Here is a 28000-nt window from a genome sequence, read left to right as displayed (position 1 = left end):
CAGTAGGACACAGAGCTGTGACCCGGATGTAGTCAGTGTCTCCACTTCCGGGAAAGAGAAGCTGAAGAAATAAAGTGGTGCAGGAAGCACACAGGTGCCTTTTCTGTAAGTAACTTACTTTGTATTCAAAGCATCAGAGCAGGTATATGCAAACACGTGGCGTTTCAGGACAGACACGTCCTCTCCTCAGACCATACACCTTACTGCAATAGTGACACTAACAAGTATATATACCCCTAGGGGTTACACATTCACCTCATACCGATCACCTGTGTTTACAGCCGGGCAGCCACTGCAGCCTCAGTACTTTCTGGTTGAAGTCTGACGTCATCGCAGCATCTTTGACACTGATGACGTCACGTCGCCAAACAACTTGGAAAACCAAAAACAAAATAGAGAGTTACACAGAGACAGCTCAGCACACTTGCTGAACTGTGAGAAGTGACATTGCATAAGTTACACTTAAGTAACAGTAAAATTAAGCAACATGTACGCACTATATTGGTGCCATAAAGGATATTTAATGACTATACATTAGTCTGAAGAGCTGGGAGCTGCCATGCTGATATTTTCTTTCTTAGATGATATTTCTGCCAAAACGAAGGGGTTAAAGCAGAAAAGGAGCAAGTTAAAAGATGGTTCAATTGTATGAGCTTACAGTCAAAAGCAGCATTATTACACACATTTATCTGGGCATAAGATAACAAGGCAATCTACAAACCATTAGGGATATATAGGATTAAAAGATGTAACTCTTATTATAGATAGCGCAGACACAGACACATAGGCATAGCCTAGATCATAAGTGTTATCTAGTAGCTTATTAATAATAGAGTAGACTTAAGTGGGATAAACAGAATAGTAGAATCCATAGCAGTCGTGGGCCAGAATGACAGACATTTAAACCTGTGTCTCAGGTATATCCACCCGCATATATCTGGGTTAATAGTAGAGGCTGACCTTACCCCAGGAACCAGTTTAGTTAAAGTCACAATACTTACTTCGACAGGGAGATGCTGCTGTTGCCGGAGAAGCCCCATGTGACAGGACCAGGGCTCGGGAGCGAGCACACGTCAGTGGAACGCATATGAATATAAATATATGTTCCACTGACTGCATTACACAGTGATTTAGTGAACTCTCCAGCCGAATCTTCGCTGATTGATCACAGGAGAACGGATCGATCTGCAGCTTAGTTAATCACTTGTCAGTGTTTGCATTGAAGGGTAATTTTTTTTTTAAAGGCAGCTTGAACTGCTGCTTTAAATCTAACCTAGCGGCGAGAAAACATGAAACATGAAAGTACAAGATTTCCCTGAAAAGGATAAAATCCCCATTTAACCCTTTGGGTGCCCTTTTAATGTAGCTGCTATGTCACCGCGTCTGGCCCCATGATGTAATAGCTACGTCATAGTAATCCTGCTGGGTTTCCTATGGGAGATGACATTCTGTGCTCCTGTGCAGGGCAGGACGGATCTATCACTACGTGGGATAGAAGGGAGGGGGTCTCCCCGTCCGTTCTGTCATCATGAGAGAGCGATCACGTGACCCCTCCATCACTCAAAGGGTTAAAATAACTCTTTGTGTATTGTGAAAGAAATCATGTTCTGTATTTGTCCAGGAACATTTATGTGTTTGACTAATGAGGGCATTATAATTACTTTGTTTTCTATGGAAGTGTTATGTTTTTTTGTTTGCTAAACGGGATTTTTAATTTGACAATTCAATACATTTAACCTATTAAATATGCCATTGTTGTTGGTTCACGTTCTTCCTAGGAGGGACTGCCTTTTTAAATACCATTATCTGCTCACGTGACCGGCCCTGTGCTCAAACTAGAAAATTAATGTCGTCTACGCTTCCGCACGCTTGCGGAAGCGTGCGCGATCCCCTGCTAAAGCCGCTCTCATTGCGGCTGCAGGGGCTCACTGCCGAGCGCGAGTGCGGCTCAGCACGGGTCAGGGCCTAAGTGCTGACCATGCCCGTGGCCTTAGGCTACGGCCCCAGTGGTCACTACTGCACGTGCGTCTGCCTAGCGCAGCGTTTTCCAAATGGGGTTCCGCAGAACCCAGTCCCAGGGGTTTCGCCATGGCTCTCCTCCACCCTCCCTCCCCGCCAACCCCTCCAGCCCGCTCTCCGGTCAGCACTGCAAGATCGCTCTCTAGCAGTGCGGCACTTCCGGTGCCTGCTAGAGCGTGTGCGTGCAGCCCTGACCACCTCATGCTGCCTCCTCCCCCCACTGCTGCTTACACCTCTTGCCCTGCTGCCTCCTCACCCCCCACTGCCACGTCCTCGCCCCCCCACCGCCACCTCCTCGCCCCCCCAACGCCACCTCCTCGCCCCCCCAACGCCACCTCCTCTTGCCCCACTGCCTTCTGTAGTGCCTCCTCCTCTTGCCCCACTGCCTCCTGTCTCGCCGCCTACTCCTCTTGCCACGCTGCCTCCTGCCCCCCCGCCTCTGTCTCCGCCTCCTTCGCTCCCCCCGCCCGCCGCCGTCAACTGCAGGGCAGGATACGAGGTAGGCATATTGGTGGGGGGGGGGGAGATCCATGGTGGTGATGGTTGGGTGGGGAGATCCATGGTGCGGAGGGTGGGTGGGGAGTGATGGGAGATGCAGGGGTGGTATATGAGGATGATGAGGGGTGCAGGGGAGAAATATGATTATGATGAGGGGTGCTGGGGGAGATATGTATTTTAAAAATGTACTGGGGCAGTGGGGGTCATTTTAAAATGTAATGGGGCAGTGGGGGTCTTTTAAAAATGTATTGGGGCAGTGGGGGTCTTTAAAAAATGTTTTGGGGCGGTGGGGGTCTTTTAAAAATGATCTTGAACCAAAAACATTTTTCGCATGCGGCTTATTTCTTTTTTGTTTTTTTTCATGTGCTACGCTAAAAATATTGAAGGGGTTCCATTCTGTTTTACAAAATATAAAAGGGTTCCACGACTAAATTTAATTGGGAAACACTGGCCTAGTGGCACGTGCACGGGTAAAATCTGCGATCTGTGGTCTATGTGGAGCAATGGGATGTGCGGGGGACGTGGCCATGGCGGGGGGGGGAGGAGGAGGAGTTTCAAGCCCAAATTGACATTGTTACCTTATTAGACTGTGGCTCAAGGCTTTATACTGTAGAAGTGATAAGTTAATTAAATTCAATGAATACCAGGGCAGAATAGATATTTACACTCTGAAAAAGTGTTACAGGAATGGGGTGAAAAGGAATCCCTCATTCAAACCACATGGGGTTAATGTTATCTCTGTCCAAAGAGACTACTAATGCCATTGTATTCAATCTACACATCCTGGATTAGCTCTATCTCTAAGAAATTTGCTGGTCATTAAGGACACTTTTAAGGACAATCAGAGATGTGCGCATCATTAACACCATTCAGGTGTACACATTTCCTCCCACCTTAAACATAATTTCTTACAGAATAGAAGAATCATAATACTGCTCAATAAATAATGATTCGCTTTGCTGATGTGGTTCTCCAAAGCCGCAGTTTTGATCTCTGGATTCGCAACTACTACAATGTAAATAAACTTGTTTTGATTAACAGCATGATTCACTTCAGCCCTATGTCCAGTCAGAGCATAAGCTGCAGACCACATGTCTCCTATAATCAAATCGGAGCCGACAGAGGTAATAATAGATAGCAACGGGTAACTATGATGCTTCAACCAATTGTACCAATCAGAAGTAAGCATTTTCTGGCAGCTATATTAACGAAAAGAGACCGGTGTACATGAGTGTACAAAAGACATTGACCAATCACTGACCTTGCTGATAGTCATGTGGTCAGAGGTAAACAATTGAAGTGTACTACACTACTGCTGTAACCGAGAGTGACGCGCAACTATGACGTGACGTCTCGCGAGACCAATCAGAAGTTAGCATTAATCGGTATCCATGGCAACCATTACACTTAAAAACCCGCCAGAATCACTCTGAAACCGCCCCGTTGAAGCCTATCAGGTGAAACATATGTTTGGTATGTCCAGCGTCACTCCCTGGTGCGCAGGCTAATCGGAGAGGTCGGAAGCGATTTCCTGTCAGAGCGTTTCGGAGCCTTCACCGTGGGAAGCACGACGCTCTGACTTAGATCCTATCTCATAATGTTCTATGTACCTTGCAGTGCTATTCCTACCACTATGGATAATATGAGCCATACGACCTAAACTCCACTCACAGGAGCGTTTGGTCAGTGTATGCTGAGTGGTTCACCATTACAGACCTACAGTCTTAGTAACTTCTGCACCTGTCGGTCTGGTGACATATTGTATGTATATAGGGCTGTAGACTAAATATATAGCTGAGGCAGATCTCAGGTCTATACATTACTACCAGTCCACTCTTCATCAAGTACCCCACATACAAACACTTACACAGGCACACAGGGTCTCTACTCTTACTACAGAGCAAGCACTCTCATATAACATCAAACCCTTCTATAGAAAAGGGTTCCATAGTACATCTAGGATCAGATGTCTGACAACTTAAGGTTACATTGAAATAGCTATTACCAAAGTTAATTCAATAGTATAATTGTGGTACACGACAAGGTTAAATAGCTATTTTCATCTCCAATATTAGCGTCTAGTTCTAGCACACCGACGTCTCCTTTCATTTTTAATGTGTTTTCATTATTTTAGTTCATTGTACACTTCACTACATATATATTTTAACTAATTATATTAATCCGATAGGGGTGTCTCTTCAGTGCGACATAATAGGGAGCTTTCTATACCTCTGTGTACAATATTATTCACTCCCAGTCAGCACCACCCCTGCACTAGCTATTGTAGTGAAGTTCTCCGTTACAACAGGATTTTACTATACCCTCCTTGGCGTTGTGCGGGGTACACACCTACCCTTCAGGGGGTACCTCTCCCTCTTTGTGTTTAATACATCTTAAAATTCTAACTTAAACACACTCTAAAAGAATATAAATATTGAGTCCTTGAAAAAAAAAATGTTCGGATAAGACCGGCCTGGAGTATTATTCCCCCCGTAGGTTAACTTGAAGTGGCTGTGAGTGATGTGGGTGGAGCTGGGATGAGCTTCACGTGTGCCATGTGAATCCAGGAAGAGACCTCTGCCACTTTAATTGCTGTATGTAAGGGTCTGGGAGTCACGCCGTCCGCGGCGTGCTCCTCACTCACCTGCAGCTCCGACGGGGCCTCCCGCGGCACGCAGGCAGCCTCTCTCCGGATCGCCGATCACAGCTCCACGTGGGCTCGCACGCCAAAACTCCTCTTCTACTCTTGGGACGGCGGCTACGCTCGGTCACGCGCCCGCAAGCACAGCTACACGGAGGCGCGGCCACACGGAGCCGCACCAAGCCCTTAAAGGCACAGCACCTCAAACCATTGCTGCAAGCAAATGCAGTCTGACTACTGGGCTTTATGGCTCCTCCCCTGGGACTCATGCTGGACCTATCCCTGCCGTAGCCTGGCCCTTCCACACACCCCCACCTTGCTGCGCTGCAATTGGACCCTCTCTCCTATATATACCTTACAGTGTCACTGACTCGTTGGCTGAGCATAGAACCAGTTGTTCTCATCACTCTCTGCCTCCCTAGTCCTGTCTTGTCCTGTCTTGTTTTGCAGTCTTCCTCGTGTACCGAACCGGCTTCCGCTACGTCTACCCGCACCTCTGGCATCCCGAACTCGGCATACGGCAACACGACTCTCCGCACCTCTGGCATCCCGATCCTGGCAAACGGTAAACGATTACGTCCTTCTCTCTAACACCGGACTTGGCAAACAGCACCCTCTACCATCCGTACCTCTCCTGCCCCGATCCGGACTCCCAGACCACTCTACTCTCAAGACGTGCCCTCGTGGCTGTGGGTGGCGTTATATCCTATCCCACCTCAGCACCGCGTACCCGTCTCGTTTGTGGTGAGCACGCCCTGACATTATGCTCAGCCCTACAAACATGGACCCCGCTGAGGTGGAGCGCACTTTAAATGCCCATACAAATCTCTTCACCAGGCTAGAGACTTATCTGGAACAAACTGATAGGCGAATGGATACGTTACAGCAAAGCCTTCATTCCCTTAATGTTCAAGTCCGAGCTCTCAGTCGGCAACCTTCACCCGTGGCTTCCACAGCTTCCGCAACCGCCTTTCCAGCACCTCCGTTTGCTTTGGAACCTCGTATTCCGGCTCCCAAACACTATGCCGGGGATCCCCAAGGATGTAGGGGCTTCCTTAACCAATGCCTCATCCAATTTCGACTCTCGCCCTCTCGTTTTGTCTCTTCTGTCTCCAGGGTCGGCAATATCGTGGCTCTTCTCATCGACGAGGCGCTGGCATGGGCTTCTCCCATCTGGGAACAACAAGGTCCTCTCACACAGGACATCGATCTCTTCGTCGAGGAGTTCCGAAGAGTCTTCGACACCCCTGCACGGCAATTAACGGCAGCATCTTCACTTCATCACATAACCCAGGGAGATCGACCCGTCGCCCGGTATGCTGTGGAGTTCCGCACACTTGCTGCTGAGACGGGATGGAATAATGAAGCACTATCTTCAGCGTTTTGGCAAGGTCTGTCTGAATCCCTAAAGGATGAGCTCGCAGCGCGGGAACGTCCCACTGACCTAGAGGATTTGATCAGTCTGTGTGTTCGAGTGGACCAGCATCTACAGGAGCGGAGAAATGAACGTTCTCGTTACCGTCAACGGGTTTCAAGGCATCTTGCTCCATCGTTCATGGCTCCTACACCCCCTTCCGGGGACATCCCGGAACCAATGCAGTTGGGAGGTAACAAGCTGTCTGCTGCTGAAAAACAACGTCGGCGCAATGCCGGTTTCTGCATGTACTGTGGCAATTCCGGTCACATATTACCCCAGTGTCCTCACAAGCCGGGAAACGCCAACTCCCAATGAAATCCCGGAGAGTTTCGTTGGGAATACTTACACTTTCTCCCATCATCAAAGACGTACTTCCTACCAGGATAATGTTGCCTATAACACTGTCTGGAGAGGGGTTTCACACTCAAGCACGGGCGTTCATTGATTCCGGTTCCGCAGGCAATTTCATCGATGAGACTTTTGCTAGACGGAACAATATTCCATTTATCAATAAGAAGACGCCAGTAGGTCTGGAGGCCATTGATGGTCGACCTCTACAGCTGGCATTCATCACGCTACAGACGATGCCTCTCCTACTACAGTTCATCGACATTCATACGGAGATCATTACCCTCGATGTTATCAACACTCCCTCTGTTGAGCTGATTTTGGGTCTTCCTTGGCTTCAACTCCATAATCCTCGCATCGACTGGACGGATCGGGAACCTATCCAGTGGAGTGCTCCTTGTGCCAAGACATGTACCAGGATTTTCCAGAAGATTGGTGGGTTGACTACCCTGCCAGAGAAGGTCGACTCCCTACCTTCTGTGTACTGGGAATTCCGTGATGTGTTCGACAAAGCACGTTCCGAGGTTCTACCTCCGCACCGTTCTTTCGACTGTCCTATTGACCTACTACCCGGGGCACCTCTTCTCAGAGGACGATCCTATCCTCTCTCTCTCCCAGAGACTAAAGCCATGAACACTTACATTGCAGAGAATTTAGAGAGGGGTTTCATCCGAATGTCTTCCTCTCCAGTCAGAGCAGGCTTCTTTTTTGTCAAAAAGGACGGTTCTCTTCGTCCATGCATAGACTACCGGGGTTTGAATAACATCACACGCAAGAACCGCTACCCACTGCCCTTGATACCGGAACTCTTCGACCGTCTCCAGGGAGCAACTATCTTTTCTAAATTGGATTTAAGAGGTGCCTACAATTTAGTAAGGATACGTGAGGGGGACGAATGGAAGACTGCTTTTAACACCCATGACGGCCACTACGAATACCTGGTCATGCCGTTCGGTCTGTGCAACGCACCAGCAGTTTTCCAGGATTTCATTAATGAGATTTTTCGGGACATTCTTAACACATTTCTTATCGTCTACCTAGATGACATCCTAATCTTTTCTAAATCCCCTCAAGAACACATCAAACACGTTCAACAAGTGCTGTTACGCCTCCGGGAGAACCATCTCTTTGCAAAATTGGAAAAATGTCAGTTCCATATCAAGTCGGTGGCTTTTTTGGGATACGTTATCTCTGACTCCGGATTCAATATGGATACAGAGAAACTTAAGGCTATTTTCAAAGCCTCTCAAAGCCGTGCAACGCTTTCTAGGTTTTGCAAACTATTATCGACGCTTCATTCGCAATTTTTCTTCTACGGTATCTCCCATAACTGCTCTCACGAAGAAGGGTGCAGATCCTTCATCATGGTCTGAGACCGCCATACGGGCATTTAATCTTCTGAAAAAGGCTTTTGTGTCTGCCCCTATCCTCACCCACCCAGATCCTAAACTTCCATTTACCTTGAAGGTAGATGCCTCGGACATCGGGGTTGGGGCTGTCTTATCCCAAAGGACCTCTCCCTTAGCCAGACTACACCCATGTGCCTTCTTCTCAAAGAAATTTTCGTCCGCAGAACGGAATTACGATGTCGGGAACCGGGAGTTTTTGGCGATCAAGTTGGCATTAGAAGAGTGGAGACACTTCTTAGAGGGTACGGAGACACCTATAACCATACTCACAGACCATAAGAACCTTCTCTACTTAGATGGGGCACGTCTCGACAAGCCCGCTGGGCACTATTTTTTTCACGATTCAATTTTCTTATCTCCTTTATTCCTGGCTCCAAAAATCTAAAGGCGGAAGCTCTGTCTCGACAGTTCCTGGCAGAGGACAAGTCTGAAGAACAGCTAGAGACGATTATTCCCTCTAGATATATTCTGTCCGCCAACTCCTTTGATATTTTGGACAAGATTCGATCCGAACAATCACAAGCTCCGAGGGGGCTCAAGGTTCCGGAGGGAAGACTCTACACGGCACCCCAACACCGCAAAAGGGTTCTCGAGTGGTGTCATTCCTCTAAATCAGCAGGACATCCAGGGATACGGAAAACCAACGACCTTGTTCAACGTACCTTCTGGTGGCCAGAGAGGGCTAAGGATGTGGAGGAGTTTGTTAAAGCGTGTGGCACGTGCGCTCGCAACAAAGTACCCCGGGTCAGACCAGCAGGCCTTCTTCCCTTACCCATTCCAGACCGTCCCTGGAACCATATTTCTATGGACTTCATTGTAGAGCTCCCAGACTTCAAAGGAAAGAATACGATTCTTGTGGTAATTGATCGTTTTTCCAAACAGACTCACCTTGTCCCCTTGAGGGGTCTTCCAAATTCCTCCAGGCTTGCGGATGTTTTCATCCAGGAGATTTTTCGTCTTCACGGAGTGCCTTTAACCATCGTCTCTGATCGTGGGTCCCAATTTGTGTCAAGATTTTGGCGAGCTTTTTCCCGAAAATTGGGTATTTCACTTCAATTCTCCTCGGGATACCACCCACAGACCAATGGCAGACGGAGAGGGCCAACCAAAACCTGTAACAATACCTTCGGTGTTTCATAACCGATACACAGGATGATTGGGTGGATCTGCTTCCTTGGGCTGAGTTTGCTCTTAACTCCCTTCGCAATGACACCACTCAAGAATCTCCCTTCTTCATAAATTGTGGCTTTCATCCTTCCCGTCTACCCTTCTCTCCTCTATCCTCAGGAGTACCAGCGGTTGACAAGCGCATCTCCCGGCTGAAAGACTTATGGACGAGGATTCAGGAGAACTTAAAGGTGGCTACAGGGAGACAGAAACTCCAGGCAGACCGCCTTCGACGCCCGGTCCCGGAATTCGTCCCAGGAGACAGGGTTTGGCTTTCTTCCAGGAATATCCGACTAAAGGTTCCTACCATGAAGCTAGCACCTAAGTTCCTCAGTCCCTTTCCTGTGTTCAGGAGGATTAATCCTGTGGCTTATCGCCTACGCCTTCCACCCTCGATGAAGATTCCTTCAGTCTTTCATGTATCGTTGCTTAAACCAGCATTCCAGAGTCCTCGCTTTTCTAAGACCACGTCTCCCCCACTTCCTCTTCTGATCCAAGGTCAACAGGAGTACGAGGTTCACTCTATCCTGGATTCTAGTATTTCCAGAGGAGGAGTACAATACCTGGTCCACTGGAGGGGGTTTGGACCAGAGGAACGTTCCTGGATTCCCCACCGGGATCTCCACGCGCCTCGACTCGTTCAGGCTTTCCATCGTAAGAATCCCTCCAAGCCATGTCATGGACGCCCGGAGGTCGCCCAAGAAGGGGGGGTACTGTAAAAGTCTGGGAGTCACGCCGTCCTCGGCGTGCTCCTCACTCACCTGCAGCTCCGACGGGGCCTCCCGCAGCACGCAGGCAGCCTCTCTCCAGAACGCCGATCACAGCTCCACGTGGGCGCGCGCACGCCAAAACTCCTCTTCTACTCTTGGGACGGCGGCTACGCTCGGTCACGCGCCCGCAAGCACAGCTACACAAAGGCGCGGCCACACGGAGCCGCACCAACCCCTTAAAGGCACAGCACCTCAAACCATTGCTGCAAGCAAATGCAGTCTGACTACTGGGCTTTATGGCTCCCCTGGGACTCATGCTGGACCTATCCCTGCCGTAGCCTGGCCCTTCCACACCCCCACCTTGCTGCGCTGCAATTGGACCCTCTCTCCTATATATACCTTACAGTGTCACTGACTCGTTGGCTGAGCATAGAACCAGTTGTTCTCATCACTCTCTGCCTCCCTAGTCCTGTCTTGTCCTGTCTTGTTTTGCAGTCTTCCTCGTGTACCGAACCGGCTTCCGCTACGTCTACCCGCACGTCTGGCATGCCGTACTCGGCATACGGCAACACGACTCTCCGCACCTCTGGCATCCCGATCCTGGCAAACGGTAAACGATTACGTCCTTCTCTCTAACCCCGGACTTGACAAACAGCACCCTCTACCATCCGTACCTCTCCTGCCCCGATCCGGACTCCCAGACCACTCTACTCTCAAGACGTGCCCTCGTGGCTGTGGGTGGCGTTATATCCTATTCCACCTCAGCACCGCGGTCCCGTCTCGTTTGTGGTGAGCACGCCCTGACATTGTAATGGTGGTGAGTAGTACTTTAAATGGGCCTTATCATCTGGGATGAAGAACATTCTTGCATAGGAAATGCTTAATTCGAGTAGGTGCACTTTCAACTTTGACCTGTGCCTAGAGAGACTCAAAAATATATTAGTTGCATACAATACAGTACTTACTAATTGTTTTACTAAGCAGTCAATGTGGACTTGACTCTGCTACAATCTAAATTCCTAAGACTTGGTGCCCCAGCTACTGCCAAACCAATTCATTCCATAGTTAACTCTATTCTGTCTGCAGGCCATATCCCTAAGACCTGCAAAACTGCCAGAATTGTCCCAATCTTGAAAAGTGAGGACAAAAAACACTGTAATAAATTAGCAACTAGGATATTGGTTGCTTGGTCTGCAGCAGAATTAGAATTATATATATATTACACAGTGATTTTGACAATAACTACTGCTTATAATAAAAAGGACACAGTTGGAAAGAAAATGGTTAAAAGATATAAAATACATCACATATTCAGTTAATAGACAAATGATTTTATATATGCCTCCACAGTAATTTCTCAAATGGAATAATATAGTCTCTTTATAAAGTGCCGAGCACACTGCTTGCGTTCTGCCTTTAAAAGACACTCAACATTTTTCATTTGAATAAAAATGATTTCGGAGCTTGTTCATCTGGGCATACCGCCAGCCTGGGTGTTGCGCCAAATGACCTCGAACAGATAAGAACGTTTTTTTCCATAAACTACATAATAATTACTGGATTGCAACACTAGCTCGAAGCCAAAATGCAGCTTCCTCTACAGCCCTAAAAATTACATTTTTATTGCATCCCAAAAATAAAAACAACGGGACATTTGTACCAATAGGTCAGATAATTTATAAACACAAAATAAATTCCAACAAGAGCATGCTACGTTCCTAAACACTTTCCTCTGAACGCCTTCTGAAAGAAATCTCATACTCTCGCAAACTTCCTTCACTACAAATTTATGCTATCCTGTTTCAACTTTGCCGTCTCTCAAGCTAAACCAACCTAGTTTTCTTCATTACTCAACACGCACAAGTCTAACCCACGCCAATTCTTCCTTCATCTCACCTCAGGATTTTGCTGACTATTTTAAGGAAAAGGTGGAATCCATACATCAGAACACCCACTCTGCATCCAAAGCCCTCTCCCGCTTTAAACCTTTCTCACTGACTGCCCCACTCCTCGGGAATGCCCTTTCTCTCAATACCTGACTTGCACCCTCTCTATCCACCTTAAGACACACTTGCTTAAAGAAGCATATGAATAGTACTGTGAATAATACTGGACACATGATACATAACAGCTTGGACCCCTGCAGGCGCACTTCCCAGAATTCCCTCCTTTTTCTTTTTCTAAATATTCCCAAACATATCCTAATCCTATAGAAATAAACTTGAAATGTGTTTTTACTGGTTACACACAAACAGAAAACACACACTTGGTCTCTTAAGTTACAGAGCTAGTTAACTTTTCATGTCTGGATTGCAAATGCTGCGCATTATTTAAACTGGAGGGGAGGGGCTGTTTCTCTCCTATCTTTGAGATAGAAATCCAGCAAACGGAAAAGAATGTGTCTGGTTTAAAAACCTGATTCGTCTGTCCAGAACGAATAAACCTTTTAAATTATCACCAGTGACAGGGCTGAATATCATATGCCCATTCTTTTTTTTTTCCGCTCTCCACTCCTTCACACTGGGAATAATTCAGGACAAATTCATCAGAGATACAAACAAACTTTTTACATGAGATAGCATTTTTTTTTTTAGCTGGGACTTGCACCCTGAGCCTTCCCGGGCGAACCAGCAGTTCCCTGATTTTCACTCTGATAGGGGCACTTTCTCTGCCAATGGCCAAAATTACCACAGTAAAAACAGGCACTATTATTCTGAGCTCTTCCTCCTGGCTGATTTCTGAGTCCAGCAAAAGATCTCTGTCTATTATGTCTTCTGCCTTGTCTCCTATCATGGTGTCGTCCATTATTAAAATACATTGCCTTATTCCCTTGCCGAGAAAGGGGCACAAAGCAACCTGCCGCATAATCTACAAACGGGTCACAATAATTATCACCAGCCGGAGCAACAAGTTCTTTAGGAGTCTGACCAGGTTTACGCTTGCAAAGGACAACATGTTTAGTATTATTCTTAATAACCTCTGGCTTCCAGAGTCCATTAGTAGCTAATAGAAAAATAGCGAAATTATAACAAATATTAGATATGTAATTAGCATTCTTATACGTTACACAATGTACAAAAGTCGTGCATCTAGATCAGAGATGACAGCGCAGTCTGGTTTTTAGGATTTCAACCTAGACTTCCTGACACACACACACTCAGAGTCTGGAATACCTGTTAAACACTTGGGGATCTTTAAACATGTGGAGCAACCTTGGGGCTAAATATTTTACATATTTCTTGTAATAGAGCCCTGAGAAACCATCTGGGCCAGGTGCCTTTGATGGTTTAAGTTCTTTAATAGCCTGGGATACCTCTTCCAATGTGAAGTCAGCGCCCAGGGCCTGTCGGTCACACTCTGTCAATCTTCCCAGGTTCGAGTTAGCTAATAAATCTCTTAAGGCTGTGCTCATTTTTTGATTATGTGCCACTTTTTTCCCATCATATAGGGAACTATAGAATTCTCCAAATTCTTCTATTTTCTGTGGATTGGCCGTACAAACATCAGATTTTAAGCGTATAGCTTGGATGTTAAACTTAGATTGCCTGTCTTTCAGTGCTCGGGCTAGCATCGTATCCGGTCGATTGGCCTTCTCATAAAACTTCCTCTTAGACCAACTCAGTGAATTATCGGCCTTGGAGGTTAGCAACATATTCAATTCTATCTTGGTGTCTTTGATTGCCTGTAGTAATTGTATATCGGGGGTAGTTTTTTTGTTGTTGTAGTTTTTACATGTTTAATGCAATCTTAGCAGGAGCTCCCATCCTCGGGGACATGCTGCGAGCGTCCATATCACTAATACACAAACCTGGCAAAGACCCGCTGGACTGCAAAAGTTACAGGCCGATCTCCCTAATTAACACAGATATCAAGTTATATGCTAAATTACTGGCCAATAGATTATGTCTTATCCTACCCAGACTTATACACCCAGATCAGGTCGGGTTTATCACAGGGAGACAAGCAGCGGACAACACCCGACGAATTATTGATCTGGTAGAATTGGCTAATAAAAATAACACCCAAAGCATGCTGTTAAGTCTGGACGCTGAAAAAGCATTTGATAGGATAGACTGGCCATACTTACAAGAAACTCTCGCAGCATTTGGCTTCGGGGATCAGATGAGTAGGGCGATCATGTCGTTATACTCAAACCCTACAGCTAGGGTTATACATCAGGGCTTCTCCTCACCTTCATTCCAAATCAAAAGTGGCACTCAACAAGCATGCCCGCTATCTCCCCTCTTATTCACCCTATGTATCGAACCACTAGCTGCTAGAATACGAGCTAACCCAGATATCGCAGGGTTAAACGCTTACTCTCAATCGCACAAAGCGGCCCTGTATGCAGACGATATCCTCTAATCATAACAAAATCCCTCACCACTTTGCCCAACCTATTCGACCTCCTGAGCAGATTTTTAAAGATATCTGGATTCAAAATTAACCAATCCAAATCGGAATCACTCAACATTAACCTCCCCAGTCACACGGAAAAGCTGTTGAAGTTGAATTTTCAGTTCAATTGGCAACAGAAACACAAAGTACTTAGGAATCCACATCACCAGAGAGGCCAACTTCGTCTATAGTGCAAATTATCCCAACTTAATTCGGACTCTTAAAAAAGACCTACGTAGATGGTCCTCCAAGAGGATATCCTGGATCGGTAGGATACATAGTGTCAAGATGAACCTACAACCGCGTATCCTATACCTCTTCCAGACACTCCCTGTGCCAGTTAAAACAACAGATATACTCTCGCTCCAAACAGAAATCTATAAATTTATCTGGGGTAGGAAAAAATCGAGAGTCAATCGCTCCAATATGAAAAGACCTGTTGCTGCTGGTGGTTTGGCGGTACCCTGTCTATTAACATACTATAAAGCGGCCCAATTAAGCCAAATTGTTCAATGGCACTCCAACCCCCAATTGAAAAGGTGGGTAGAACTGGAAAATGCCGCATGCTCCCCAAAGGAACTCAGCGGCCTGATTTGGTTACCAAAAACAGCGTTTAACCGCAGAGAGATACCGCTCACCTCAATGACCAACTCTCTATCGATCTGGGAGGCGACCAAATTTAAGAATGCCCTGACATCAAAGCACTCGCTTATGTCCCCCATTTGGAATAACCCAGTGTTCGCAACCGGCATGACTGGGACCAGTATCCCGATGTGGAAACAAAAAGGCTATACACGAATGAAAGACCTGGAGGGAGACGACCAGAAAATCAAGACCTTTGATCACCTAAGATTAGAAAAAAAATACCTCACTCTGAATTCTTTAAATACCTCCAGGTCAGAGCATTTTATAATAAATTTGCCCATACCCCCCCCCCCCTGACAAAATTCAAAAAGCTCTGTCGGGCTAACGCCGACACAAGGGGACTTATATCAACAATATACGGGGAGGTAGTCGGTTCTGCTGACATAGAACAACAGATCCCCTCATACAGGACCAAGTGGGAAACAGACCTAGGGGAAACCCTGGAAGACGAGGAATGGAGCACCATCTACTTGGCCTCCGCAAAAAGCTCCATATGTACCACACTTAAGGAGAACGCATATAAGGTCCTCATGAGGTGGTACCTCACCCCACTAAAATTATCTAAATACATGCCGGGATCCTCCTCACTGTGCCCCAAACAGTGTGGCGGATCAGCAGATTTGTTACACATGCTGTGGTCTTGCCCAAAAATATCCCCTATATGGGAAGAAATCAGACATTGGATCCAGAGGGTTTTTGACCTCCCTATTCCCCCTGACCCGTGGCTGTTCCTACTAAACAGACCGATGCCGGGCTTATCAAAAGCAAGTTCCAAGTTAATAGCACATTTTGCACTCGCGACGAGATGTGAGATCGCAGCACTGTGGAAATGCCCCGATATGCCAAACATCCCAAAAATTCGAAATCGCATTTGGTTCATCTGCCAGATGGAAAAGTTAACGAGTTTAGTTAACGACACTGGCGACAATTTTTTAAAAGTCTGGACGCCATGGCTGGCACAGACCGATATCCCGGGGATCGAGTGTACCACAATTTGGCATTAATATCAACAGATGCATTCTCTTTTGGGGGGGACAGTGTAGGCAACCATACACTTAACAGCCGGACAGGGACTATAATTCCTAATACCCTCAAGATCGGCCCGAGGCTCGGATCTCCTTTCTTTCCCCCTCCCCAGCTCTCTTCCCCCCCTTACCCTCCCTCCCCCCCTTCCCTCCCTCCGAGGTTTTTTTTTTATGATTTGACCCCGGTTATTACATTTATTACTTTTATTACTATATGATTTACTTATACGCCGTAAGGCCGATTAGGGTTCGAAAAGCCGTATGATTCCACCACCTTCACCCCTGTGTACAGATGATTTATAATGGTATATGTATATCTTATGTACACAAGACGCCATTCCAAACTCATCTATTGTATTGTATATTATGTATGCTTTTCCAATAAAATACAAGTTATAAAAAAAAAAAACACTTGGGGATCTTAACCCTTAATTTCACAGTCACAATTTAACCAAGAGTGGGGGGTGAGATAGAAAAGACCCAGTGGGGGGTGAGATAGAAAACATCAAATATACTCACTACCCTGTGGGAATGTTGCTTCTGACACAATTGTTAGGTTCGTAAACTTAAAATACACCGGGGACCACCTCGGACAGCTAGCTGTGACTGGAAGCAGTGTTGCTTGATCCGGGGAGACTTAACCACGCCCATTGCTGTTGCACCTCAATCTGGTGACGTATGAGCGCTCGAGAAATGAAGAAAGAAACAGAGTGATTCTGATTCTTCATCTCAACTTTATTGCGGAAAAGCAATGCTATTTATACAGAAAAATAAAGTGTTAATTATAGGCGTAACAATATTAGCATATTACAAAATAACAAAAACAAAGAAAGGGATAGTGAGTGATCAACTAGGGACCATACTAATTTAATGGAAATTCGATAATTATCACGTGGGTGCAAACCTGTGAACTGAAGTGAATCAGGAAGGTGGCGAGGACACAAGGCAGTGCACTCAGAGTAGAATTCACTTAGATGCACACCACATACATTTAAAATATAACCTTTATTGACATTACATAAAACATATATTACCGATAATGTAGGTGTAACCAAGATTAAAAATAGATTAAATTAAATTTGACGACTGTCTTCCATCTAATCTAGATATTAAGCCACTGAATAGCAAATAAAGCTAATAATCTAGGAGATACAAGGCAGATACAGCCGTGGTATAGGTAGACCACCTAGGACCAAAACTTAGTTGCACCTATAAATCCCATATATTGATAGTACCAGATAGGTGCATGAAGTTACAATCATAGGTGGGGAGCTCACTAGATAGAAAGTAAGGTATGAAAAAGTCCTAATACCAGACTACTGCTCCTAATAAGGTGGTAGTACTAGGTCAAATACACATAGTGATTGTCATAGATATAGTGTGATCCAGACAGAGACTAGAGGTGTATGCAGCAGAAAAGGTGGAACTCCCTAAGCGAGCAGGTTCAAATGTGGCAAAGCCTAATATCCTGACCCAACACTGCACCAGAGTCACACAGATATCACAGCAGATGTTATGAGCCTTAGGCACCGCACATATATACACAGGCACAGCAAATAAGTGCCAGTTTGTGAAACCCACACTCAAACTATGAGAGTGTAACTATTGGTCAGCTGTAGATTCGTCACTTTTAGAATAAAAAGACTTCCAAGTAGGAGTCTTACAACATCACTACGTGCCCTACGCACGTTTCCCTCCAGCTATAGAGCTTCCTCAGGGACATTTTTGCAAACGAAGAAAGGCAAAGCTATTTATAGGGGCTGATTGCAGTGACACACCAATCGCAGCTCCGCGCATGCGCAGATCAATGGTTAAAGAGTTGTAAAAAAGTTTACCCTGCGCATGCGCATATGTCGCTATATTACGGTGGAAAATCTAACTTTTAAATGGATCAATGCATGCATCCCAGGAGTTGAAAGGCACTGGCAAATAATATCCAATCGCATAGCTCATACAGACTCACCTACTCCGCAATGTTGGTCAACTGCAGACATCGCTATTACAACCAGTGCGCATGCGTGATAACTCAGTCACTGCTGCTCTTGCCTGAGACGTAGTGCGCATGCGTCGCCTGATGGAATAGAAATTGATGCCGAGTGGAGAATAACTCTCCTCCATATACCAAGCATTGCTGAGTTGCCTCTAAAGGTCTTTACGCATGCGTGCCGACATAGTGGTACTTCAGAACAATTGGTCACAGCACGCATGCGTGTGCTGATAGCTGAAAATGCAGTTTGGCTGTGTAGTGGAGGGGAGTGTGGGGGGCGGAAATATAATATACCATGATGGTACAGTACTTAGGAACATACGTAGCTCCTCCATACCTCCATTGTTTACCCCTACTCTAGGCCAAAAATAATGCATAATAAATAATCAGCTAACAGTATGCTATAGAGGCTGGGTTGCCTGCTCCCTCTTCTTATTTGCAAAAACGTAATGATGTCAATACAGAGTGCATGTGTAACAGTCAAATGATGCGTGTATAAAATATATCCAATAGACATCTACATAGCAATATAGCACGCATCATATGGTTACATTGGAACAGAATCTTAACATAGGCATTACCTAATGGCAATATAGTCACTGATATAGGAATAATATGCATAAATATAGTTGCAACGTTGTTAATAAATACCAAGTGCGGGGACAGAGCTTAAAAAGAGAACAACATCCAAAAGGGGGGATACATAAAGATATTAAACTATATATCACAGATATAACAGCAAGAACAGGAGTTGAAGAGACTCAAGCCACACAATAATGTTAGATTGATTCAAATAAAAGGAGTAAAGGTGAAACCTTCATTAAGCCCATTCGGGCTACGTGTTTTAAGTTTGTAAATCCATTCCGCCTCTATGCGTAGCAGCATCTGATCAATGTTGCCACCTCGAGCAGGGCATCTAAGATGGTATATGCCCATAAACGTAAGGCACTTCACATCACCACTGTGAAACTGAGTAACGTGCCTGGCAACTGGAGTGTCATTAGCATGTTTGATGGAGTTAACGTGTTCTAATATTCTTCTGCGTAGTTGCCTAGTGGTCTTTCCCACGTACCTCTTCCCACAGATGCAGGTGAAGAGATAGATAACATCTGTGGTTCTACAGTTGATAAAAGAAACCACTTTAAAATTATAGGTGTTATCGTAATTTGCAAACGTTTTAGCAATAATAACGTGTTTGCAGGCCTTACATCCCTGGCAGCGAAACATACCGTTCACGGGACTCAACCAGTTTTCTACCCTTGGTCGTTGATAGTGACTATGAACTAAAATGTCACGTAGATTTTTGGAACGTCTACTAGTGATTGTAGGTCTCAGTCCTAGGACCTTAGCCAAATCCTCATCAGTCAAAAGGAGATGCCAGTGGCGGGCAAATATCTTTTTAATTGCCCACCATCTCTTATTATAGGTACCGATGCAGCGTATAGTCGAGTCCTGCACTTTAGTTGAGTTAGAAGTAAGCAGAGATTCTCTATTACTGTGCAAGGCCCTATGATACGCACGGTTAAGCGTTTTGATATTATATCCGCGACTTAAGAACCGATCTCGTAACTCTTTGGATTGACAGATGAACTCTTGTGTGGTGAAACAGTTCCTCCTTAACCGGAGATATTGCCCTGTTGGTATTCCAGCAATAAGACTAGGTGGATGTTGACTCTGTGCAAGTAGTAGGCTATTAGTAGCGGTACTTTTCCTGAATACCTTAGTTTGGATATTAAAGTCAGAGTCGACATAGATGTTTAAATCCAAAAAGGTGATAGATTCAGAACTTAGCACAGTCGTTAGTCTTAAGTTGAGGTTGTTGACATTAAGGCATTTGACAAATTCCTGAAGGAGTAATTGAGGACCCTCCCACAACAATAGAATATCACCTATGTATCTGATCCATAGAGTAATATGGTCAGTATACGTAGATAATTCATACGAGAATACGTAAATACGTTCCCACCAGCCCAGGTACAGATTCGCATATGTTGGTGCACATGCAGTGCCCATAGCTGTACCCTGGGTCTGGTGGTAGTATTTCCCGTCAAATACGAAATAGTTGTGTGTTAGTATGTAGCGCAATAAGTCCAGGAAAAACTTATTATGTTTGTCAAATCTAGGGCCTCTAGAAGACAGGAAATACTCAACAGCAGCTATACCATTCTCATGGATAATGGAAGTATATAACGATTCTACGTCTAAACCAACAAAAGTTGTATTGGGGGTGATATTGATACCATTAAGTCTGTTCAGAGTATCTTTAGTGTCTTGCACATATGATGGCAGACTAGTTACAAAACACCGAAGGACCTTATCAATATACACACTACTTCCCTCTGTCAAGCAGTTGTTACCTGAGACAATAGGGCGACCAGGTGGGTATCGCTGTTTTTTATGTACTTTAGGCAATGTATAGAATGTCGCCACAGTTGGTGATTTAGAGTACATAAAATCATATTCCTGTCTGCTGATCAGATCCATATCAAGGCCTTTTTGTAATATCGCGAGTAAGTCTTTTTTGTATTGTGATGTTGGACTGCTCGCCAGGACTTCATAACACTCCTATCGCTCAAAAGTCTCAGATTTTCTTTTACGTAAGCATCGGTATCTTGAATAACGATGTTACCACCTTTGTCAGATGGTTTAATTGTATACATAGTGTTTGACAAAAGTTCCTTTAGGTCACTTCTCTCTTTGGCTGTCAGGTTATTTGCTGTTTTACATTGTGTAGGCTCAGCTTCAAGATCCCTGGTTACACACGAGACAAACAGATCCACAGCAGGACAAATACTTAATGAAGGTGTAAAATTACTTTTCTTTTTGAGGTTCGTAAACGGGCCAATGATGTCACTATCAGTAGATGTACTTTGTTCGAGCAGCATAATTAAATCATCCAAATTTTGCTTATCTTGTAAGCTCAAGATAGCGACTTCATCACTAGACCGTTTAGAATGAAATTTGTGTAGTAATAGTCTCCTCCCAAAAAGATTTAGATCCTTCACCCACTCGAACAAATTAAAGTCGGACGTGGGTGAAAAGGATAGACCCTTCTTAAGTAAACTGAGTTGCTCGGGACTGAAAATATGTTTAGACAGATTGAAAATCTGTAGTGAGTCGGTGACAGTATCAGTTGGTGTTACTGGCTGGGAACTAATGGTATTTTCCTTTCTCTTAGGGTTCTTTTTTCCCCTACAGACTCTGCGTTTAGTTGTACCTGGGCTAAAAACCCCACCTTATTTGCCTTAGTGGCCTTTCTACCCCGTCCTCTCCCAGATCCACGCAAGTTGGAAGTGGATTGTTCCCCATCTGATACATCAGTCTCAGAGGTGGAATACTCAGAAAAATTTGGCCGTCTCCTGGATCTAACTGGATATTTATACACAGTATTTGTTTCATAGTCTTCACTATCACGCAGGAATTTTCTATGTTTTCGCTCCTTTAACTCCTTTTTAAATTTAACCATGTTCAATTCTAGTTGACGCTCGTGCTCCTCAAATTCCTGCAATTTGTTATATTTGCTAATATCTTTTAAACTAATGTCCAGATCTTTATTAGTAGTCTCTAACGTGTATTTTCATATTCAATTAGTAAAGACATTAGTTCTTTAGAGCAATTAGATAATGTATCTTCCCATTTTTTAATGAAGTCAGTTGAAGTAATATGATATGCAGGGCTCAGCTTCAATCTGAGTCCACGAGGGATCATATTATGTTGTATGTAATTCTGCAGGCTGGTGATCTCCCACCAGACTCGTGTCTTGGTTCTCAAAAGCTTTGTAACATTTCTAAAATAGTTGACAATATCAGGTTCACCCTCTGGGGCTGCTAATGGTTCTTTGGTGAAAACACTTTTAGCTTCTTCATGCCAACTAGAGGTGTCCATACTACTAGTTAGAAACCCCGCCATGGTATGTATGGAGCTAGGATCAACCGCCAAGAAGGGGCTAAAAGAAGAAACCCCAGTAATAACGACTACAAAAACAAAGAAAGGGATAGGGAGTGATCAACTAGGGACCATACTAATTTAATGGAAATTCGATAATTATCATGTGGGTGCAAACCTGTGAACTGAAGTGAATCAGGAAGGTGGCGAGCACACAAGGCAGTGCACTCAGAGTAGAATTCACTTTGATGCACACCACATACATTTAAAATATAACCTTTATTGACATTACATAAAACATATTACCGATAATGTAGGTGTAACCAAGATTAAAAATAGATTAAATTAAATTTGACGACTGTCTTCCATCTAATCTAGATATTAAGCCACTGAGTAGCAAATAAAGCTAATAATCTAGGAGATACAAGGCAGATACAGCCGTGGTATAGGTAGACCACCTAGGACCAAAACTTAGTTGCACCTATAAATCCCATATATTGATAGTACCAGATAGGTGCATGAAGTTACAATCATAGGTGGGGACTCACTAGATAGAAAGTAAGGTACGATATGAAAAAGTATCTGCCTTGTATCTCCTAGATTATTAGCTTTATTTGCTATTCAGTGGCTTAATATCTAGATTAGATGGAAGACAGTCGTCAAATTTAATTTAATCTATTTTTAATCTTGGTTACACCTACATTATCGGTAATATATGTTTTATGTAATGTCAATAAAGGTTATATTTTAAATGTATGTGGTGTGCATCTAAGTGAATTCTACTCTGAGTGCACTGCCTTGTGTGTTCGCCACCTCCCTATTACAAAATAACAACTTAGCTGGGAAATTTCCACTCGTACACATTATCTATAGCAGTGATTCTCAACCAGGGCTCCGCGGAACCCTTGGGCTCTGTGGAGCAGTCCCAGGGGTTCTGCCTGGCCGCCCTCACTCACTCCAGCCCCTGGCTCTCCCCACCCCCCTCTCTCCACTCTCCTCCCACCCTCCTCTCTCTTAGGAGCGCGCATGCAGTCCTCGCCTCAAGCATCCTGCTTGATGATCCATGGTGTCGGAGGAGAGGCTGCTGCTGCTTCTTCTGTAAAACTCTGCATGTGAGCTACGGGAGGACTGGGTGGGGGAAGGAGATGCTGCTTCTGTAAAACTCTTGGCTATGTTCTACTATAACTGAAAACAATTCGCAGAAGCTGGAAAATACTGCCTACATATGTGAAGGTCGCTTTTCTGCTTACATATACCATGTAACGTAGGGAAAAGTTCAAGCAGACAAAATGGAGGTCCTGGCTTTTATTTTAACCCTTTCAGTCCCTTTCACTTTGAGACCTCACTAACTGTTCCAATTTTAGGTTTGTAAATTGTGCGAGAAACGAGAAAGAACAGAACCTTGTGGCGTTGCAGTACCACAGGAAAGTCTACTACAGAACCTGCACAGACCTCCCCCCACACACAGATCTCCTGGTCTGGTATGGAGATGAATATGGAAAGAGCTTGGTATCAAGTGGGGTATGCTGTGCAAAAGTAACGCGCCAGCACAAGGTAATCAGGAATATGTGTTACGTTGTTTTTACATCTCTATTGTCTTATTACTGATGTTAAATTGCAAATAGTAATAGATCTGCATACACCATTACTGGTCAACTAGAACTTAATATAACTAAACCTGACTTGAGTCAAAGGGCCAGATGCGTCAAACTGCGGTATCCAATAATGCCATATTACCGGCCTTAAAAATGTGCCTTAATAGCGTGCGATTAATCAGCGTTGTAGCGCCAAAAATAAAGCACTTTTTTTCGGACCTGTTAAAAGCATCATATCTGATACAAAACAGGCATAGAACCACATTTTCAAGTGAAAACTGCCATACATCAAGTATGACTCCCCTATGGGATAATCCTTTATTTGCTCCGGGACTGATCAGTACCAACTTCGCAATCTGGAAAGCTAACCACCTCAATAGATTAACAGATCTGGAGGGTAGAAGAGGCATACAAACATTCGATATTCTGAAAGCTAATAAAAGTATCCCAAATGCTGAATTCTTTAGATACCTCCAGATCAGAGCATTTTACCAGGCTCATCAACCGATAAATCAATGAACAAACTTCGAAAAGCTCTGTCGTTCAGGGACAACCACTAAGGGACTCATATCGCAGTTGTACAAGGAAGTAACGGGTTTGGGCGCAGTAGTGACGGAAAAACTAGGTTACATGACCAGATGGGAGTCAGACTTGGGGGAGGTGTTGGAGCTAGAGGAGTGGACGAAAATCACAGCGGCAGTCTCCAAGAGCTCCATGTGCACGACCCTACGGGAGAACGCATATAAAGTTATGATGAGATGGTACTACACTCCCACAAAATTAGTTAAATTTCTGCCTAGTTACTTCCCATTGTGTCCTAGACAATGTGAACAGCAAGCAGACTTGTTGCACATGCTGTGGTCCTGCCCCAAAATAGTCGGGGTCTGGGAACACATCAAAGATTGGCTGAACAGAATCCTAGACGTAAAGGTCTCGTTGGACCCGTGGCTGTTCCTTCTGAACAGACCGTTAAAAGGCCTACCCAAACACGCTCATAAACTGATAACTCACTTCGCAACGGCAATGCGGGGGGAGATCACAGCACGTTGGAAACAAAATGCGATTCCATTGATAGCGGCAATTCGGAACAGAATCTGGAAGGTATGTCAGATGGAGAAGCTGACCAGTCTAGCAAATGACACAGGCGAAAACTATCTAAAAGTCTGGATGCTGTGGCTGGCCCAGTTAGATATACCGGGGGTAGAAAGGTCCGCAATTTGGCAATGATAGAGAGAAATGCGTTCTCCCTTGGGGCGGCAGCACAGAAAAAAAAAAAAAATAGACAGACGGGATAACTCAGAAATACTAGGAGTCGCGCGGGAAGGGCACGGACGAGGCCGGGGAGACCCCAGCCCCCCCCCCTGTAAGAGATGGGCCGGAGGTAATAAGGCTCACAGCGGAACCACAGTGGAAGATACCCCCCCAGCCCACCCTATTTTCTTTACTTTTAGACTAGAGGTGTCTGTCTGTCTGTCTTCCCAGTCTGTCTTGTGAATAGTTAGACTACATGGACGCTGGACTCTGTTCTGATATTGATGTGGATAAAAATGTTTGCAATGTCTGATGTACATGTGACCCTTCAATAAAATTTAAGTTGAAAAAAAATACAATAATTGTGCATTTGGTTCCTGATTTAACAATGCAGATTTAGCAGAAAGTTGGGTCATCCTATAACTATTAGAGACCTGGTACATGGTGCGGTAACGGGAACACCCGGTGACTGATATGTGAGCTTCTAATGAGACACGTATTCTATTCATTGTACAAATATTTTTGAATTATACCTTCAAAACTGAAACTATCGACTTACTATCTATCAAATTATTTCTGCCACTTTAATTGGTGTTTTTCAGCTAGTGAGATTTCCTTTTAAATCGTTAAATATTATGATCCAATTTAAATGTATAATCCACTACATCTACTCTCCCGGCCCTAATGCTGCACATTTTGTGCTAAACCCTTCATTTTTACAATGTACATCTACAGTTTACTTCCTGAACTTTTGGGATATGCCAACTTACCTCTCCTACATGACCTTTTGTAAGACAGTTTGTGTAACAGTGACTTTTTTGTCTCGTCTAGTACAAAGCCAAGCACCAATAATCCAATGCCAACACTGCAAGGTTGCTTTTAGCAGTCCGGATTACCTCCTCAAACATCTGAAGTTCAAACACCCAAATGAGTATATGGAAAAGATGAGGACAGAACAATCTTGCAACATTCCAATAAATATGACAGAAAATGCATCTTTCAACCAGTCAAGGCAATTAATAAACAATGTAACTGCTTCTCATTCCAAAAGATATATATTAGCAGCTGCCACAGGAAAGGATCTTGGAGAAAGTGAGAAGAGTCTGACTTGGTTATTAGACCAGAATGCACAGAAGAGAACACAGACCGGGGAGAGACCGCATGTATGTGGGGAATGTGGGAAGGGATTTAGTGTGTCATCCAGCCTGGACACACACAAGAGGACACACACAAGGGAGAGACCGCATGTATGTGGGGAATGTGGGAAGGCATTTAGTGCGTCATCCAACCTGAACACGCACAAGAGGACACACACAGGGGAGAGACCGCATGTATGTGGGGAATGTGGGAAAGGATTTAGTAACTTATCCAAGCTGAACACACACAAGAGGACACACACAGGGGAGAGACCGCATGTATGTGGGGAATGTGGGAAGGGATTTAGTGACTTATCCAGCCTGAACACACACAAGAGGACACACACAGGGGAGAGACCGCATGTATGTGGGGAATGTGGGAAGGGATTTAGTCAGGCATCCAGCCTGAACACACACCAGAGGACACACACAGGGGAGAGACCTCATGTATGTGGGGAATGTGGGAAGGGATTTAGTGACTTATCCAGCCTGAGGACACACAAGAGGACACACACAGGGGAGAGACCGCATGTATGTGGGAAATGTGGGAAGGGATTTAGTGTGTCATCCAGCCTGGACACACACAAGAGGACACACACAGGGGAGAGACCGCATGTATGTTGGGAATGTGGGAAGGGATTTAGTGCGTCATCCAGCCTGAACACGCACAAGAGGACACACACAGGGGAGAGACCGCATGTATGTGGGGAATGTGGGAAAAGATTTAGTGCCTTATCCCACCTGTACACACACAAGAGGACACACACAGGGGAGAGACCGCATGTATGTGGGGAATGTGGGAAGGATTTTAGTCAGTTATCCAGCCTGAACACACACCAGAGGACACACACAGGGGAGAGACCACATGTATGTGGGGAATGTGGGAAGGGATTTAGTGACTTGTCCAAGCTGAACATACACCAGAGGACACACACAGGGGAGAGACCGCATGTATGTGGGGAATGTGGGAAGGGATTTAGTGACTTATCCAGCCTGTACACACACAAGAGGACACACACAGGGGAGAGACCGCATGTATGTGGGGAATGTGGGAAGGGATTTAGTCAGTTATCCAGCCTGAACACACACCAGAGGACACACACAGGGGAGAGACCGCATGTATGTGGGGAATGTGGGAAGGGATTTAGTGACTTGTCCAAGCTGAACATACACCAGAGGACACACACAGGGGAGAGACCGCATGTATGTGGGGAATGTGGGAAGGGATTTAGTGTGTCATCCAGCCTCGACACACACAAGAGGACACACACACGGGAGAGACCGCATGTATGTGGGGAATGTGGGAAGGGATTTAGTGCGTCATCCAACCTGAACACGCACAAGAGGACACACACAGGGGAGAGACCGCATGTATGTGGGGAATGTGGGAAGGGATTTAGTGACTTATCCTGCCTGAACACGCACAAGAGGACACACACAGGGGAGAGACCGCATGCATGTGGGGAATGTGGGAAGGGATTTAGTCAGTCATCCATCCTGAGGAGACACAAGAGGACACACACAGGGGAGGGACCTATCTCTAAAGCCAGGCATGTTTAGGGATAACCAGCGACTTAGACGCTCACATATAAGTGCACACGTGTATCTGTGTTACGCTAAATCACAATGAAAAGTGACTTTAGTTTATGGTGCATAAATGAGCATTTTAAAAGGATAAAAAGTTATAACGTTTTAAATGCAAGTTATTTGTATAATTTTTATTGTAGTTTTTTTTAAAGAAACATTGTCCTCTTAATGTTTTATATTTCCATGCTGATGGGTCTAATAAAATGTGCGTTCCCCATTATACTGAAGCGTTCTGTAGCCTCACTTAGCTGTGAATCGGAATAGTTTCACCGCGTCCAATTT

General features: G+C 44.9%; 2 protein-coding genes across 5 annotated transcripts in view; both read left to right on the top strand.

Annotated features, from left to right (window-relative positions):
• Positions 1-28000, top strand: part of LOC142466812 (uncharacterized) — a 557357-nt gene that overhangs the window by 165016 nt on the left and 364341 nt on the right. The gene's annotated exons all lie outside the window — the stretch shown is intronic.
• Positions 41-27940, top strand: LOC142466808 (uncharacterized). Of its 2 annotated transcripts, XM_075572264.1 has the most exons (3): positions 41-105; positions 23514-23703; positions 25827-27940. In XM_075572264.1, the coding sequence occupies exons 2-3, from the start codon at positions 23673-23675 to the stop codon at positions 27689-27691; spliced, it is 1896 nt and encodes a 631-aa protein (XP_075428379.1). In that variant the 5' UTR covers positions 41-105; positions 23514-23672; the 3' UTR covers positions 27692-27940. The 2 variants fall into 2 exon arrangements, with proteins under 2 accessions (XP_075428379.1, XP_075428378.1); XM_075572263.1 differs by lacking the exon at positions 41-105 and having other exon boundaries at positions 22947-23703.

Source organism: Ascaphus truei, chromosome 15 (genome assembly GCF_040206685.1).
Source record: "Ascaphus truei isolate aAscTru1 chromosome 15, aAscTru1.hap1, whole genome shotgun sequence".
Lineage (NCBI taxonomy): Eukaryota > Metazoa > Chordata > Amphibia > Anura > Ascaphidae > Ascaphus > Ascaphus truei.
Note: the sequence above shows the minus strand (reverse complement) of the source record. Positions and strands in the feature narration are given on the sequence as shown.

Coding starts and splice junctions, on each gene's coding strand:
- LOC142466808 (XM_075572264.1), top strand. CDS start 23,673: ATGCTGTGCAAAAGTAACGCGCCAGCACAAG. Junction 23,704..25,826: donor AAGTAACGCGCCAGCACAAG/GTAATCAGGAAT, acceptor TGTCTCGTCTAG/TACAAAGCCAAGCACCAATA.